The 19310-nt window shown below is 33.7% G+C and overlaps 1 protein-coding gene across 20 annotated transcripts in view; it reads left to right on the forward strand.

The window, feature by feature from the left end:
* Positions 1-19310, forward strand: part of DGKB (diacylglycerol kinase beta) — a 402254-nt gene that overhangs the window by 176463 nt on the left and 206481 nt on the right. For all 20 annotated transcript variants that reach the window (XM_072033589.1, XM_072033592.1, XM_072033593.1 and 17 more), the window contains one exon: positions 7029-7103. In XM_072033589.1, coding sequence (XP_071889690.1) covers positions 7029-7103 — 75 coding nt within the window. The remainder of the gene's footprint in view (positions 1-7028; positions 7104-19310) is intronic.

Raw genomic sequence — 19310 nt, forward strand, 5'->3', positions numbered from 1 at the left:
GTTTAGTGTGATTTGTATGAAGGTGATTTGTTACATTTTGACTTTGTATATAGTAACTTTGAAATTAGATCAGTTTTCTTTTAATTTCTGTAATAATTATGCAGAAAGTCCAATAATTTAATTTGGAAGTAGTATTCTGTTTTTTAATGTATGACTGGCCTTTCAGAGATTAGTAAATAGACTCTCCAGTCTCTCCATAAGTGAAGAATGTAGGAAGTCACTCTTCCTATAGTGAAGAAACTTGTTGATTTCTGTTGATAGGAAGCATTCTGACAATCAGTTAAAGTCCAATCACACAAACGTTAAAGATATGCTTAACTTTATATGTCAGTAACTACATTGATTTGAATTCAAAATGCTAAAGTTTATGCTCAAATGGTAGTGTATCCAAGGCATGATAAAACAGAAGTAGGTAACATTTTCCTACTGTAACTGTTCTTCAAACTCTGGCAGAAATGTTGTTTTTTCAGTGTACTTTAGAATCACAAGTAGATGATAACATTTATGGTCATTTTTGATCAACACACACAAATCCATAGATTTTTATAGCCTACCTTATGATGTCAGTGCTAAAATTTATCCTTCGAACCTAGAAAAAGTTTACAGTCTTTTGGCCAAGATCAGGCTGAAGATGACAAGTGTGGATACTGGGTGATGTGGATACCCAAAAAGAAGGGATCCAGTCTGTTTCTAAAGCTTGGAACCAATCAAATATGTCAGCTTCCCCTACCTCTTTCCCACTTATTTCACTAGATAACTTATTTCAAAGAGTGTCTCTTAAAGTAAACCAACAAAAGGGACTAAATCCTACTAAGTAGTTGTTAGGACAGTTCTCAGAGCTAAACAACACTTAACCAAAATTGCACGTGAAGACCTCTGAAAGAAGATGTTATAATTTATGGGCTGATCATTTGAACCCTGTACCTAGATATACCTATGTAGCTATATATACCTAGATGTACCTAGATATACCTATACCCCTATACCTTGATATGAGCAATGCCAAGAATACTAGTTATGTGAAAGGCAGTTAATCTAAAAGATTCACTATGAACAATTTCAAAAACTTGCCTTTGCAATCATGACAATACACTATGAACCAACAGTTGACACTTACAATATGAACATTTATTCTTGTTTCAGACATTGTAGTGAGACTTCTGTGAAGTCATGAGCATTGTTGTTGGGTGTAATGTGGTAGCATGCAGCTTGACATTTTAAAGGACATGTGTGAAGTGAGTAGATAAGGGATCCAGTCTGGAAGTATCTAGCTGAAAGGTAGAATTGAGAGTTACACTTAATATAGTTATAGTCTTATAAATAAGTTAATGAAATGCTGTTTTACAGTTTTCAGTTCCCAGCTCAGAATCAGTCACTATCTGAAAGGGTTTAATGTATGCAAGGGATGTCATGTAATGTTAGATATTCTCTAGGGTAAAAGTAAATGTAAAACTTTATCCCTGGTCTGAACTCCTATTTCCATTCACATACTGTAGTCTGATGCTTTTAAGTTCTTATTAATTAAACTGTTGTTGGTGCCATACAGATCACAGAAGTCAGATGACTTTTTAAAAAAATAATAAATATATAAATAAATAAATATAATGACATATACACATATAATTCACTAACATCATTATAGCTGTCATTGCATGTATAGCATGATGGCAGCCACCAATTGATAGACATAGTGAAGTATGAGAATCTCCTAAATTGGCTTTGATGCCACACAAAATAATATTAAATTGCATACTAATGTGTCCAGGTTGTGCTCAGTATTTCTGTGTTGGAAGAAACACATCAAAAGTTCAACTACATAGTCGTGTAGACATATCTCATCATTCATCAGCAAGAGGTATTATCTCATGATTTGATCTAAACCTAGATTCAAAAACGTTTAAAAAAAAAAAAAAAGAGTAGTCTTCCACTTGTGGAATATTTGATGAGGTGTTGCCTTCTACCTTTTAAGTGTTTTCATATCAGTGCAAATAACATAGTACAATGATAAAATAAGGACGTTAAGGCTACATATTGACTTGTAGATATAATCTCAGGGAATAAAACATTTTCAGGGAACAGTGTATATATGTTATATTTATATATATATATATATATATATATATTATTTATATATATATATATTTTAACTTTCCCTGATTTTTACCTGACTGCTGTACAGTCAGCAACTAAAAGGGAGGAGGAGTAGCTCCCTCCCCAAAGTATTTTGGACATCTTATGTAGTGAAAAGTAAAATCATAATACATTCCAATACATAAATAGCTTTGTAAGATGAACAATTATGATGACTCACCAGGCTTTTTGATTATAGCAATTTTGCAACCTGGTCAGGTATTGAGAAGCCTGAGCTAGGAGTAGAGGGCAGGTTATAACAAAAGCATGATTTTCACAACAGGGAGGAGGGTGACCAGATGACACCCCACCCCCCAAAAAACAACCACCCTTATTTTTGTAGATGAGAATGTCATTATCTTGACTTATTCAGATCAAGGTGATCTTTTTCTGGGAGCTGTCCTTCATTCTTTACTTAGGATTTTCTGTATTTGAGAGATCACGATAAATGAAGCTTTGATTTCTAATTGACTTTCATTGAATGCAGAAAGGTTATTGCAAATACTGTCAAGACTCCAGTGTTCTCCACAGTTCCCCATATGAGACTTTATGCCTTGCCATATGGTAACCCAACCCATTTCATTGCCCTTAGTCATACAGAGCATGCATGCATCCATCTGACAACCAGTTGAATAAATGCACTTCCCCAGTAATACTCTTGCCAGTTCTTTTTGTATTTTACTTTTTTTTTTTCTTTTTTCCTCCCCCAAATCTCTAAAATGCAAAGGAAGAGAACTGAGGATCTCTTTAAGGTAAACAAAGTTAGATGCTTCAGTTTTGGTTTTTGAGAGTTGAAACAGATGGGTGATGGGAAATGAATGTGTAGAAAAAATGCATTCAGAACACAAAAGTACTTTCTCTACAGTCATATATAGATTATCATATCAATATATTTTAAAACTTGAATTATGTTAGAAAGACAGAGTTTTGCAAAAGGTGTAGTGATAAATATGTTCTTCATGAGCAGATTTCTCTTTTAAAAAATAATGCTATGGTTTTCATGGTTTACTGAAAAATAGAGTACTATCAAAATAATCTGGATATACTTTCTTCTGAATAAAGAGGTTAATATTATTGCCCATCACCTGAAATGCAAATGAATTTAAACAAGTTTTTCTTTTTTTAATTTAAACTATTTAGTACAATGTGTAATCCATATATACATAATAAATTAGAACAGAAGTGTAATTTAATGTTTATTATGGAGAAAGTAACAAATCAGAATTAAAGTTGATGAGTTTAACACTTTCATATGCCACAAACAGATTTTAATTAAAAATGAGTTTGGACTGGTTTAGCAAAGCCAATCAGAGATATCTTACTCCAGACACATCACACTGTAACATGTTTTCAGTAAGTGTGCATAAAATGGACATTTTGGGTCATTTAGTCAGGAAAGAAAAAAAAAAAAAGTAGTGCGTTATTTTCATCCTATAGCTAGCATTCCTGTATGTCTAAGTTGTAACTAAGTTGTAACTCATCATGACAGCAGCCTTCAATATTCTGTGAATAGAATGGATGAATTTAGTACCTCATTGACGAAATATTTGATTTCAACAGAAAGAATGTATATATACAACTGGCAACTAGTTAAGGCATGTAGTGCTTCTAAATACTGTTATTGTTAAGGGTTGTGCTTCTCACATAAGAGTGCTTCTAAATCATGCTGATGTTTTGCCATACTCATTACTTTGTTTTGCCCTTCCCCATTTTCCAATCTATTTACCTGACCAGCAAGTGAGTTTAAACAATTGTTTCCTTGACAAATGTGCGGTTGGATGAACTGGAGATCAGCTTCCATACACTGATGTTTCCTGCTGACTCTACATCTAGTATCTGTGCAGTACAGGTTGATGATGTCTTTGACCTTTGTTGTTTTCAAATAACTTTGGTTCAGAGTAGCTCTTCCATACTACCCTATGACTAATCCAGATTTCTAATCTTTCATTTAGCATTAAGACAAAATATAGAAGCAGTTTCAAAAGATATTTTTGAAATTTTTTATATCTAGGATATACAAAATTTAAAAACTAGCATTCTTTTACTTTTGGGGTGGAGGTCTTGGCTTCTTTGTTCTCTGTCACTAAGGGTAAATAAAGCCTAAAGTGATGACATCCTGAATCATCATCCCCCAGATGAATGAAAAGATACATTCCCCAGTTGGCACAAGGTACTGACTGCTATGGCCAGCTTTTTCCCTGGTGCAGGCAACTTTTACTACCAGTTTTAAATTGCCAACAGGTTTCTGTCTATTTCTTTTCTCCCTCTGAAGGAATAATTTTATTAGTTTGGAAGGTAGCCCAGTCGGACTCATCCCAACAGTCAGATGCAGTCAGGAGTATTACCTTCAGCAGCAAAGCTGTTCATGGATAATCCCAGTTCTCTTGGCCACTTCTGCTGTAATTTCTTTCTCCTCAGCTATGCTAGTGCAGCTGTTTTGGGCTTCATATGAGATCAGGGACATGATTTAAGTGTGTGTTTGGGGGGGAATGACAACATAGAAACTTTTCTGAAGATTTCAATTTTAGCTCAAATTTGTTACCACAGAATATCCCCATGAGCAGTTACAGAAACACTTGTTTATTGGTGAGCTGAGTCATAGGGTTTAGACCAAGCTGGAGGTCGTGGTGACCTGTGGTAGGTTAATAAACTGGCTTTGTTCATGGAATTACACTCTGTCACAAAAAGCTGTCTTTTAGTATTACCCAGTGTTCTGTCTCATGGCTTTCAATAAATCTTCAGTCATAAAGCAACCATGTCCAATCCCTTCCTTACATGCAGAAGCAACACATCTAGAAACGAGTAGGCATGTTGGTACCACAAACATAAAACTGGAAGGCTAAATTACTGCCCATTTCCTAGTCTTGAATGGGCCACACTGTCAGGTCACACTTTAATATGAAGACAAACATTTATAGACAATTCCTTCTTCTTTGTTAATATGAACTGATATGAATCACCAAGTTATGAATTATGCACAGACTAGAGTATATAAATATGTTATGATAACTTAAAGCATGATGTGACATGCAGTGAGTTGTCAGAGAGTAATTATCTGGTATTGATGTTCAACTAGTACCTGTGGAAAGAATGTAATGATTCAGGTAGGATTCAATGTAGTCTTCATTACTGCAGGTGGACTTCCAGGTTTTTGGCTAAAGATAGGCTCCAGAGATAGGATTTTTGACTCTCTCTTTACTAGAAAGACTTTTATAGCATTTCAGTGATATCTGACAACAGTACTGTGAGCTTTAGGTAATGTCTATGTTTTGTAGCACCTAATCTTTAAGTAAATAATTCACTTAAGCCTTTAGGACTCGCTAACAATACTGTTCAAGAACTCCTGGTCAGCTACACAGGTTAAATTAGCTGGCCCTTTGACCAGGTTAAATCCTATGTCACAGAGAAGCAATTTACACATACTAACTAAAAAAAAAAATAAAAATAGGATCTTTTTACATCAGTAGATACTGCATATGACATAGAAATATACTGTGTTGTAATCCCACTGTCAAATGTGTGATTCAGTTGTCATCACAACGGTTGGCAACGATGTGCATGCTAGCAAAGTGAAACCAGTCATTTCATACTGATTTTTTTCTATCATGAATGACATCAGGAATAGACTGTGTTGAGTGTGTTTGAACATAGTACTTTATGAAGAAGCTGATATCACTAAATAATTGAGAAGTTAAGAAAATGTTCCAATTTGGCAATTTTACAGATAATTAAAAAATTGTTTGTATTCAGTATTCTTACATCCTTGTCTTCCACCTAACCTGATAAATTATGTATTTCTAGTTTTTTTAAATCCCTCAATGTGCACATAGATTGTGTCTAGACAGTTTTATTTTCCTGAATTTGAAACCATGTGGCCATTTTAAGATAAATTCAGCTCTTGTTATGCTTCTATTTTATTTAAGGCAGTAAAAAGAAAGGAAGAGATATTTCAGTGGAAAAACTAATGTTTTCTTAAAAACATTAAAATATGAATTAGCTTGAGGACATTAGCATTAAAGTTAAAAGCAGGAGACGAGGGGTTATAATTCAAACAATTGTCGTAGATCTCAGGTATGTTTTCATTTATTCAGAGCTCAAAATTTCATGTACTTCTGTATAAGAAGTTGTGCAGATACCACAATGTCCTCAATGTGGGAAAATACATATCTAGTGCTCTTAATGAAGAAACATTACATTTGTAATACTTTTAGGACAATTAACCTCATATTTGCAAAGTAATATTTTTTGGAAATATTTTACCATATAAAGAAAGATTTTCTGGGAGTTCCTTATGGGATAGGGCAAAGCTCTTCCTGCTCATCAGTTCCCTTCTATTATTCATATAATTTTAAGTTAAGTGTACTTTAAGCAATAATGTATTTGAATCTTCTTCATATTTTTTGTTATTTCAATATAATCCAAAGTAATTGTAAATTCTACAGTTAGATTCAGTTGATGAGTTGACAATAGATTTGCTTTCTTAGAATGTTGTTCAACCTATGGGGACATTTTTGGTGGGTGACAGAGCCAGTTTACTTTTGCAATTAATTATGCTTTTAATTTTGTGTTAGCTAGAAATTCAAGGATACATATGCTTTTCCATGGAGTTAGTTCAACAATTAACAGGGTTCTTTCAAATTCTTTTTTTTTTTTTTTTTTGACTCACCTTTTCTTGGGTCTTTCCTTATTCCTTATTTTATGTACAATATACAGTCTGTATAAATTATATACTTATTTATTTATTTTTATAAATGACATCTGCAATTCAAATCATTATAGTAGATGTTAACTTCTTTAATTGTTTGGTTGACAGCTAAAAAAAAAAAAAAAAAAAAGTAAATGAAAAAACAAACAAACATGTAAGTAAATATTTTTCTTTGTCTTTTTTACTTCTTCAGAATTTATAGAAAATTTCAGTACCTTTTAAATCCTCGTCAAGTTTATAGTCTTGCTGGAAATGGACCAATGCCAGGGTAAGTCTACAGTTAATATTATTACCAGGAACTCATTTAATAAAATGCTACATAATCAAATGAACAGACTGAGGCACATACTGCATGCTTTGAATATATCAACACTACAGACCTCTGAATGGCTGCAGAAATTTACAGGTATTATTTGTTCACATGTACAAATAAAACTATGTATCATATGTTTTACTGATAACCATGCAGTACAATGTGAGAACTCTGTGATAAATTGCATTTTATTTGCAGCTTTTACTGCTATATATTAACAACCTGACTTTAGTTGTGTGGGTTTTTTTTGTTTTTTTATGTTGCAAATATCTAACAATCTCAAAGATTGATTTGAAGTTTTCTTTTACATAAATGCATTTTTGCACATGTATTTGTTCCTGTGTAATGCAGACAGTGTTCATATATATATATATATATATATATATTCTCATGCATGTCAGTTACAGAGTGTTGTTTGTTGTTTCAGATTACTCTGGCTGAGCTCTCCTTATCCATTCCATAATCTTAGGGATTCATTGGGGCAGAAAGTGACTAGACAGACTAAATTATGCTGGCAGTGACTTTTTATGGGGACTAGAGTGTTATCTGAATCAGATAGTATTGCAGTCAGTTGCCTAACATGCTTCTTCCATGACTCTTCAATTTTGCAATCATGTGAATGTAAGTGAATCACGGTATATCAACTTTTGCCACTTGAAATTGTCTCGTTTTTAAGTAGCATGTACTTTGGTAGAAGAGAACAGGCCAGCACTGATTATCTTGTCCATGTACCATTTTCTGTATGGGTTGCATATTATTTAGTTACACAGATACATGAAATTTTACACCAATGAGAAATGTTACAGAAATATATTAAATGATATATGCTCACTGGCATAAAGTTTACGCTATTGCTTGAAAAAAAAAATATATATATATATATGTATATAATCTTGGGATTCCTTTTCTACAGAAAAGTTTATAGATTTTATTTTGTTTTTTCCTTTTAAGTTGGAGGAAGAAAAAGATTGAAGTGGAAGTGTACACGTTTTGTGCTTTGCAATATCATATTTCAGTTGTCATCGGTGTATTACTGAAAAGAGTATGCTTTAACAATTTTTGCCAATACTACATATTTTAAGGCCAGATATACAGGAAGCTATTCTCTATTAAAACCATTCAGTTGTCCATTCATTCATTATGTTAGACTTAGGATGTGTATAGTGCTGATGAAACTGAAAGGTGAATTGGCTCCTATCTTTTTGGAAGTTTGAATTCTCTGGATATCTACAAATACAGTGTGGCTATCTTAGCTACAGTGTGGCTAAGGTGCAACCTGCAGAATAGGCAAAACCTGCTCAAAAAAAATGTCATACATGAGGTGCCTGATTTCTCTCATGCCTGTAATTTTATCCTGTACTGAATGTTATTGTTGTTTGATTATTCAAACATTTTTTGTCTTTTGTTACACTCATCTTGAGATGTATGGAAAATTGAAATAATCTTACTCCAAAAAGTAACTAGATTAGAAAAATTGAAGAAGGTTATTTCAGGAATTTAAAATAAATTTTAACTGAGATAAAACTAATAACCAGTATTGTTTTACATAGGGTATACTAGAAATTCTATGCTTTGAGATTGAGAGGACAACTTTTAAAATAAATTAAATATTTATTTTCAACTTCATCTCACTGAATTGAAGCCAAACAAATAAATGAAAACACACACACACAAAAACCACTTAGTGAATGTATTTCTGTCTCTGTCTTCTGGTTTTCATTATCTTGTGATGTAAAGGAAAATGTATTTTAAGGAAGAAGCACAAGAGGGCAGTGTTAAGTTCAGACAGAAACCCTGTACTGAAAGCAATTTAAACTCTAGTCTTTTGAACCATAACAGTGTTTTTAGGAAATATTTTCAATTTCTCTTCCTATTAGGAATCTAAATAGTTTTACTTCAGAGTCACTTTGAAGCAATTTTTAATTAATTTTCAAACAGAGATTGCATTTTATTAAGCTTGTTTTGGTATGTTTTTAATTCATTCCACAGAAGTGAATAATCCTAAATTTCCAGTTTATCTCCTGCCATCACTTTTTGCCCCTGGCAACACTACGTAGGCTGTATAAATTTGTCAATTAAGAAAGCAGTTGAATAAACTCTGTATTTCATTTACCAGTCTTTGTTTTCCTTTCTGCGAGGGCTAGATTGCCTAATAAAACCTGCCCATACATCCATCTGTCCATTCATTCATCCACATCTATAATGCCAGTTATGCTGGACTGTCAGTCAAAATGTTGTATTTGTTTAGTATTGTCATGTACATCATTCAGGTTGAAATGAAACAGAGTGAGGGGATTGTACAGCACAGAGGTAAACAAAAATGTATCTTTCATGCCAGTTACTGTAATAGAGTGGAAAGGGATAAACATAATGTGTATTTATTTTAAACAATTTATGATTATTGTAATAGATTTTAATTGAGTTTATTTTGAGCTTTTTTTTTTTCTTTTGAACACTACTTGCAGACATACTCAACCTGTAAAATGTTTATTATAATGAGAGTAGAATTTGCATGTTTTCTGTTGAGCCAAACTGTATGTTTGAACCCACAAGTTATTTATTAATGATCGTATCTCTCTGATGGTATGTTGTCATCAATCAAGATGATAACATTCATAAGTTTTCTACCTTGAGTTCCAAACATCTGTGGTTACTCTCAATTAACATTTCCAGTTCCTTTTTTGTTGAAAATATATGTATTTAAATAATGGAGAAAAACAATAGAACAAGGAGACGCATAAAATCCTAAATCTTATGGGGGACTGTGAAACTGCCGGATTTAATGTAAATGTCAACAGCACAATCATTCTAGGTTATTCATTCTTCCTTTTTAATGAGATAACCATGTTCTTTCACAGAAATGTGTTGGAATAAAGGGCTCCTTAGCAGACCTGAGCTGGAACAAGGTTAAAATAGTCCTTGCTCAGAGAAAGTATAGCCTATGGACACCAGTCACATGTTTGAATTTCTTTGAAATCTAACTTATAAATCTGAAATTTATAATTCCACTTTCCTTTTCAAGCCTATTATATTCCCCAAACTAAACTAAACCAAAACTAAAATAAAGGTTTTTGATTATCAGTTATTGTGCATTTTTTATAAATATGCTGTAGAAGGTGAGTGTAAAATATTTTGAATAAGCTGTCAGTGAAGTTAGTATCACCACCTGAATGTCCAGTTACTCAAGTGGATGTGTCACCTAATTTCATAATAGATGTGATGGTACTTAGAGAACTGCTGGGACAGTAGCAAAAAATGTTTCTTGTAGTTTATTTGCATGCCTAAATGAAGGTTTTCAGAGTTGTTTATGTCAACTCATGTACATAATCTATATAAAAATACATTGCAATGGTTCAAATAAATCACAATGAAGCCGACTCTCTGATATTGATTCTTTTCCAACAACGGAAGCTGACCTGCTGCGATGCCTGAAAATCAAGGAGCTCTCAGCCAAAGGGCAACAGTATGCTTTAAACATTGGTATAATAATTAATGGTTTAGACATTCGTTATTTGGGAGCAGAGAGAGATGGGTGAGCTGGAGAAACCCTGAAAACTCGGCAGCTGAACACAGGCATAAAAGGTACTCTATGGTTATACATGTAGACTGCAACAGTTAACAAAGTGACATGAAAATTGCCAGGCTGATACATTGTGTAATTTGTGCCTAGCACCTGTGTTTTTAGCCTTGAAAAGAGTTTCCCTGTTTGGTTGTTATATCTCTATAGGAGTCTCCTACTTCTGACAACAACTGTTATTGTGGATTTAATGATCTTGAAGAATCTGAAATTCAGTTATTGTTCACCTCACAGAGAGGTAAATAATAGCTGGCTGAATAGCAGTCAGCCACAGACCCACATGGCTCTGTAGAGAGGTCACCATTTCACAAAGGCTTTGTCCCTCTGAAAAGGCTCCCTTTCCCTTAAGTCTATTATTTAAAATGTCTAATTTATGTTATTTTTATACAGTATAATAGAAATTATATCCACAAAAGTTGTATTTCTTTGTTACTCCCTTAAGCGTTTAATTTGGAGAGCGTGTATTTTTAAAATTCTATCCACAAGTTTACATCAGCAGGCCTTTTTAAACCTTAAATTCTGTCCACTTAAATGTTGCCCAAGACAGCCAAACTGAATTCCTACAACTTACTCTGTAATTTAGTTGGGAATCTACAGCACCTGGGCCTTTATACCTTCACAAAGCAATGGGCCTATTTTGAAAATTACACTATTTCCCCTGATTATTGGAATTGATTGCTGAAGTATTTCTTTGCTGTTGAACATTGGGAATTTACAGAGTATTGTGGAAAGACACATACACCAAGAATACTTTCAGAAGACAATAAGTGCAGAGTTATTTTCTTCTGAACAAAACCTTTGTTATAAACGAAGTCTCATCTCAATCTGAATTTAGTAATATTTATAAAAGGTATAAAAGGCAAGTAAACAGCGCTGGGTGTGCAGGGAGTCTGCGCTCCACCAACATGCACACACGAACATTAAACATTCTAAATATACAGAACATTGCTTTTACATACTAAACCCGAGTATGCCTATACAATCAGAAAAGGTAACAAACAATCCTTTAAGTTCCATGACTTAGCAGCCTCCATTTTCCATTCCTTTTCTTGATTACAAACAAGTCTCCATTTTCCATTCCTTTTGAACAATATGTCTTGCTTTCAGTTGTCAAGCAACTCGGCCTTTGGGCCTTATGTATCCTGTTCTTCCCAGATCGAAGAAAAGCATATCCATCTCCTTTTGAAGGCCAATAGGGCCTGGGTCAAAAGGCACGTCCAGGTCAGCAGGGGGCGGAACAGCAAAAGCCTTCGATGGCTGTAGCGGAGGGGCCGATGGTGTAGCAGTCGGATCAGTAAAGGAGCCCGCAGCTCCCTCACTGTCTGGCAAATCACATGTTTGTGATTGTGGCTCCACATGGCTCTTTAAGGCCTCAGAGACTTCTCGCCAGGTGCTGAGCAATCCCACTGCAACCTTGTCGTTTTTAGTTGCAGAGTCCCACACCTTGACCTCAATTTGGTCCCATATTTCAGGATCATAAACTGTCCGATTGTTAATAAGGAGAATAAGCTGTAAGGTTACTAGGACAGTCTTTGCTTCCAAGGACGTATGATTCCCCATAATGCGCAGCTACTTAACCAGCGAGGGGCAGTTGTGTGCGTGGGTCTGCTTCTATGAGCTTGAGCTTCTCTCCAGCTCCAGTGTGCCTGTTTCCAGCGACTTTCTGTACGAGCTTCTCTGAGCAGTTTGCTGAGTTTGGCCGAACCCATCTTCATGAGGTGATCAATATGCCTGTTCCCATCCTGGTCTTTGTTCTGCCAGCCTGTTCCTTTTCATTCCTTTCTGCTTCTTTATTGGTGACATAACTTCATGTTGCTTTATTATCTTTTTATTATTATTTTTATTTTTTTACTCTTGAGGACAGGCTCCCCTCTTATACCCTTCACCCCATAGCAGTTCTTTTCAAAACAACTTTTCATTGGTCAAACAACGTTGAATGTAACAACAACAGCAAACACCCAGAAACTTTCATGCCTTAACGGCTGGAGAACAAGAAACCGAGACTGCATGGAGTCTCCTGAGTCACCCTTCTTTGTTCCCTCTAAACTCTGCTACATTCCTGATGGCCTCATCGTTAAGAGTCTGATGTTACCATCAACCACGGGGCTTTCCTACCCCCATGGCCACACTCCCAAGTCTCCCCCTTCTTTATTAGTATCAACCTTTTTCTCGACACGAATTACCACTCTACATATAACACCTTGGACCTGATCCATATTTCTTTGGAAGAATTATATTTTTGCCAAAGGGCAGAGCAAACCATGTTGGATTAGTTGTACTCTAATGATTAACTATGTTATAGTTATGCATCTTAAATCAGTCGAATTTAGAACACAGTGAGTCTTAACACATGAAACTTGGTTTTAAATATAATTATAGAACAGTTGTTTAACAATATTTTTACTTGTGTGATGTCCAAGGTGTTTGCAATATGCATACCACAATCTTCAAATATTGTAATTTCCAGTACTACTACTAAATCTAAGCTGGTAAAGCTATGGTCCGGGATAATTCACTGCTCTCTTACCCACTGTAACTGTTCATTGGTGAGTTTGCCACATCCACAAAACCTATTGTCTGGAATCTATTCTAAAAAAGCCCATCCTTTAGCCTGCTTATTTGTTTCCTGCCCTCCCCCCCGCCTTCTTGAACTGGTTCCCTTTTCTCAGTTGTTTCCAAGTAAGCTTTTGACTATCATTTTTAAGTTATTTCTGAAATTCACTGTACCTCTGTACCTATGACATCCACTACTCAGCATTTATTGATTCACGTTTCCCACAAGTGCTTCTGCTTTCCTTCTTCTGACTGGCACGTATCTCTCTCAAATCAGTAAGGTTGCTATCCTTTCTTTATGCAGATAAAGCAAATTTTATTCTTGCAAAGATCATAGGTTTTACACTACCATTATTGTTCAATATCCATATCAAAATAATTTGGGCAATCTATTGACTATATTGCTATAATGTGAAAAGAGTTTGATTATACATTGTAAGCAATAGTTACAGAAAACCTAGGTATATTCATATTGTAAGCAATAGTTACAGAAAACCTAGGTATATTCATGGTATTTTTGAGCGAGAAGTATGTGATAGGGACTGATATCATCAGTGTGGGGTATCTGACACAGGGTCTTGGTTTGAACTACTTTTCTGGTAAAATGTCCACTATAGCCATGAAGCTCACCAGTGATTCTGCATGGTCACTTATTGCAAGACTGAGATAATATTTTTCTAATTGTTCCATCATTTTTAGCAAGCCTGGGATTTTAAATTGGTAGCCACCTGTATCTTTAGAAATTATGAGCTGAAAACAATATTTTCAGCTGCAAGATACCCACCTACTACTTAACTTTTGCACATTAAAATGCCATTCCAGGAGAGGAATATGTTGTCCCATGCTATGATAAACTGGATTTACTGAAACTATTTTTATTAGTGATTTATTGTAATTACTGTCTCATGAATAGTGTCATTACAATATATACAAAACTGTAACTGAGTTTTATAATGAGGATAAAAAGTGTGTGTTGTCCAGTTACATGGCCAGCTCAGTTGTCAGTCTAGACAAGGAAAAACTGGTTTTTGTTTACATTCATATACTCAATGAGCAAACAAAATAACCATTTGTCAGGGATTGTATTCTGTTTGGTAAAATGGCAGCAGTATAGTATGGTCAGTACAATAAAGGGGTAAACATTGTAACAGTGTAATTGCTCTGACTTTCAACTTGGTGCTTTCATATGGATATTCCCCTAGTTTAAGGGGAAATCATGGATGCAGAGCATCCAAATTAGTGAAATTGCTAGTTCAAACCCAGCATTGTGAATTCACAAGTGGATGGTTTCCAAATTATAGAGTTCACATGAATTGTGAAATATCTAACAGATTAGCCTTTTGTTAATGTAAATCTTTTTTAAAAGGTTTAGCAGGCTGTTACTTCTCTGAGCTGGTGATATTTAGGGTGAACATTTATCTTTTATTCACTTCCATTCACACACAATGCAGGTTCTATTCCAATATGCAAGTGAAGTACTAACTCACTCATAATTATCATACGGTTGGTAAAGTTACAGATGCCATTCAAGATTCTTTTTTTAAGTACTACTACTGTATTTGATTTATGCCACACTTTATCAAACATTTAAAAGTTTCAAAATTTTACATATTTATTTGTTCAATATTATTTTATTGTCTCAATACCTTTAAAACCAGACTACTTTATTACTGGGAATATGGAAGTTTTAAAACAGAAGTCATAAGAGAAATAACAGTGAATATATAGATTTTTTTCCATAAATAATACTGCAGAGTTTCTGTAGTCTTCAGTCTTGCATCTGATTACAGTTAGACAAGTATTATCGTTGGCAAAGTTCCTGTGGTGTGTATAGTAATATTGGCTAAGAAGCTGAGACAAAAGTATTTTGAAATTATACTGATCATCTGTTTCTAGATTACTCTCGTTTTCCAAACACTGAATCCAAATTACTGAAGGGTATCTGTAAAAGCAGCTTAGTAAATACAGATTTTAGCCCTAAGAGCTGAAGTGGCTCTAATAACATTTAGAGCATTTAAGAGGAAATTTCTCTACTGTAGGACAGATACTTAAGTTTTGTTTGTTTTCCCCACTTTGATCTCTGCAATTGAGAAGTTTACCAAGTTATATAGTATTTTAATATCTCCTGATATTTTACAATTTACCTTACATTTTGTTGATACCTGTACCAGGTACCTATACAGGTACCAGTATCAATGTCTTATTCTTTGCTTGGGCTATCAGCAGTTTCAATTTTTTCATCTATTCTGGGTGAAGAAGGCTGGCTGATGGATATCTACTAAGATATCCTATGTTGCTGATTCCTGAAATCTTTGTATAGTACACTGCTACTAGGTATGGGGGGGAAGAGTGTGTGCAGATACCTGAATGGAAAGAATTGTCAATTACATTTTAAAATAGTTTTACTCTGAATAGGACAAGAGTTCCTAAAATAATTCTGAAAGAACAGGGGAGAGCCATCAGTGCATAAGTCAATTATGCACTGATTATATATATGATTATATATATCAATTATACATGATTAAAATACAAATAGTAAAGTCCTTTAGAGTTTGTGTTTGATTCATTAATAGGTTCTCTATTCATATAGCTTTGATAAGATGACTATAAGAAACTGAACTGGAGTAGTGTAGGTAGTTGAAACAGTTGCCATCTTTCAGGTGGAAATTACTAATTTATCAGCAGAAACTCAGTAATTGCCTCTGTGTGTGATTCTTGTGTCTGGCAAAATAAAAATAATACTAAAAATAGGCTGGTATCAAACATCTTCAGTGGTTTAATTGAATTTGTTTTATTTCCAGGAGATAAGAAACTTGTTCAGACTAAACCAGGTCAATTTACAAGGGACCTACTGAGATGAAGATCGATATTTATTGATAGGTTTTTCAGCGCAGTATGATTGATCCTATTTACTGTATTAATTATTGACCCTGACCTAAGAACTCTGTGTATGGTAATGAAATTTGCACAATGTGCAAAGTGGGGACATATTGTAAAAGCTAGGGAGCGATAGTTAATGGTATAACAATTTCATCATCAGACAAGAATTAGATGGTCTATTCAATTTTGATGATAGAAATACAATCATGTATAACAGTGTCTTGTAAACCAAATTTAGGGATTGTTTGTAAGAAAAATGGTTCATTTTTCAGAATCATCCAACAACTTACCTAGCAAATATCCTACTATTTTAAGTCCTTAGGAGGCGATTTCTGTAGTTTTCCCGGTATTATTATAGTTGTGGCTTTTTAGCTTTTATTCCCAAGCTTATAGGAGTGTTGTGTGTCCTGTGGTAGAAGATGTTAGTAGGAGAAGTTCTGCTAATCCTTCTTGTTGCTTGTTTGCAAATGATTGAAGAGTAGGCATTACTTAGGTTACAGTCTGTATCAGTATAATGTTTGAATGTACCAGTCTAGCTCTTCTATTTTCTATTACTTGACTACTTGAATTTCTGATGTAGAAAAGCCTTTTACTATTTTACTATTATCTGTAAAGTGGAAAACTTTTTTTTTTTTTTTTTTTTTTTAATTGAAGGTAATGTTTTTGGCCACTTTTAATGGCAACTTTTTTAGTGAGCAACAACAAAAAAAAAAGAACTGCAATAACTATATTGTGCGTGGACTACAGTACAAATTAATACAGATAAATTATGTTTTGAAGTTATCTGTTCTACCTGTTTTTCATATCTATGTAATATCTTACAAGGTTGCTACCATAATGGATATTCGTCCTTTTTAATTCATGCCATGCTTGCTGTAAGATCCACATTGTGCTATGTAGAGGAATTGTCTAACCAAACTGTTAATATATATATGGTAGAGATGAAACTTTTGGGGAAAGAGACCTATTGAAAGATTTATTTTATATTTTGTTATTTGACTTCCACTGTTTTATGTCTGCTTCAAACCCTTTTACCATGTTCTTCTCCAATATTTATTTTTGAATCATTTAAAAATGTTCTGTGGATAACAGGTAATAGTTGTTATTAAGATATTAATTGACTAAAACTATGTTGATAAGAAATACTTATGCTTTCCCTCAAGTTCTATTAAGAAATCTGTCTAATTCTTTCTTCACTCTTACTGAGTTTGTTTGGAACCATATGAAGCAGAAAAATATTTTCCTTACAAACTCTTTATGTAGGCTATATATTCTAATTCAGTAAGAGAGCTTTATTTACATTTAAATTTATAAATATATTTACATTTATATATATATTTTATATCTCAAATATTTTTATGTTTGTGGAATATCCTTATATATCCTACATACCAAATATGTAGTACATTAAACTTTATATTTGTTTCATATGCATTATATAAAATATGAAAATATAAATTTTTCTTTATACTTAAAAATCATAATTTTATATTTTAAATTATAAAAAGGAAAGGTCATTTGCACTTAATTCTGTACATGATATTAATTGTTTGGGAAATTCACTGTCTATGTGTATAAAATGCTCCAGTGGAAATATGAATGAATCTTAGTGAGAATTTTTTGACAGTTTTGTCAGATTCTTGAGTCCATTTTTTTTTTTTTTAAATGAATATTATGCCTTGAAAGCCATATGGTGAGGATGCCTGTTTATAAAAAGTTGTCTGAGATTTATTCTGCCTATCTGGATTAAAACTAGCATCAACCCAATGTTTTTGTTTGTTTGATTGATTGATTATTTTTATTTATTTTTTATTCCCACTCCCCCCAGCTTTCTTTTTGACGTGTATTACATATGGTAGAAGTGCTTAAATATTAATAGAAGTTAGTACCCTGCCCTCACCTCTAGAACTTCATTTTAAATTAATCTGAAATACCCTCAGTGGTGGAAGTAGCATAACTAGATCTGCTAACTTCCTAAAGAACCAACACCATGGGGTCAAAGTGGGAATGCTGGTAATGAAAAGCATTTGTCCCTTTGCTAGTTCTTCTGAAAAGATGGCGAGGCACACCTGTGAGCCAGGGTATTTTTCTGCTTGCTCTCATTGTGATGGGATGTGACTTACAGCAGAGGGTCTTTCAGCACACATACTTATTAGAAAATGTGTTCTCCAAGAGTAACCAGCCATATTTGGCACATGACATTTTGGATCAGAAGAGATCCTAGAGCGCTTGTCCTTCAGATTCGTCAAGTAGAACATAAAAGGTGAGAAGAGCAGAACTGGGTTTGACACAGAATGAGTAAGCATCCTTGAAACATTGTACTTGACACTTGTTATTGTGTAACAGCTCTCCTGAGCAGAGGAAATTAGGAGTAGGATGACAATGTGATGGACTTATCTATGTAAATTTGTTTACTTTGAAATTCTTGTTTAAAACTAATTAAAAAATAAGTTATCCTGTCTATGGTCTTCTACATCTTAAATTACTTTTTTTTTTTTTTTTTTGACTGTTGTGCTTCCCCTTCTGTTTCACATGCTCTTTCTTTTTCTCTGTAGTTTTTCCTTTGTTCTTCATTTTAAAAAATGACATTAAATAAAAAATAATAATAATAAAAAAACTTTCTAGAGACAGAAACACCATTCCCTTAGCAGAACCAAAGCTTCATATGGGAAACAGCTTTTAACTTATACACTTATAAGTGTAATAATTTATATTACACTTACAAGTATAATAATTTATTACACTTGTAACTTATTCAGTATGTTTATTTGTATTTAAGAATTTGTACACAATATAATGATTGTGCATTTATCGTGAAGTTGCAAACTGGAAATCTGATCTGGTCACCAGCTTTTAAACTATGCATTAAGATGACTTTGACATTAAAGAGTAGAATAGATTTGAATGGCCATACATACACATATATATAATTCAGCAAAATTACGGTACGGTTTTTGTCTAGTTACAATTTATTTGTAAGGAATAATTTCAGTACATGTCAAAAGCTGTCCTAAAAAAAAAAAAGTTTTAAATTAAAAATATTGCAACTTAGAGTGGTTTCAATATATCTTCACTTTTCAGCATTATGGAACGTTGGTATTGTATAAAGTGCGTAATGATACAGTGATATTGTTCAGCACTCAATGTATGTG

This window comes from Anas platyrhynchos, chromosome 2, assembly GCF_047663525.1.
Source record: "Anas platyrhynchos isolate ZD024472 breed Pekin duck chromosome 2, IASCAAS_PekinDuck_T2T, whole genome shotgun sequence".
NCBI classification, from domain to species: Eukaryota; Metazoa; Chordata; class Aves; order Anseriformes; family Anatidae; genus Anas; species Anas platyrhynchos.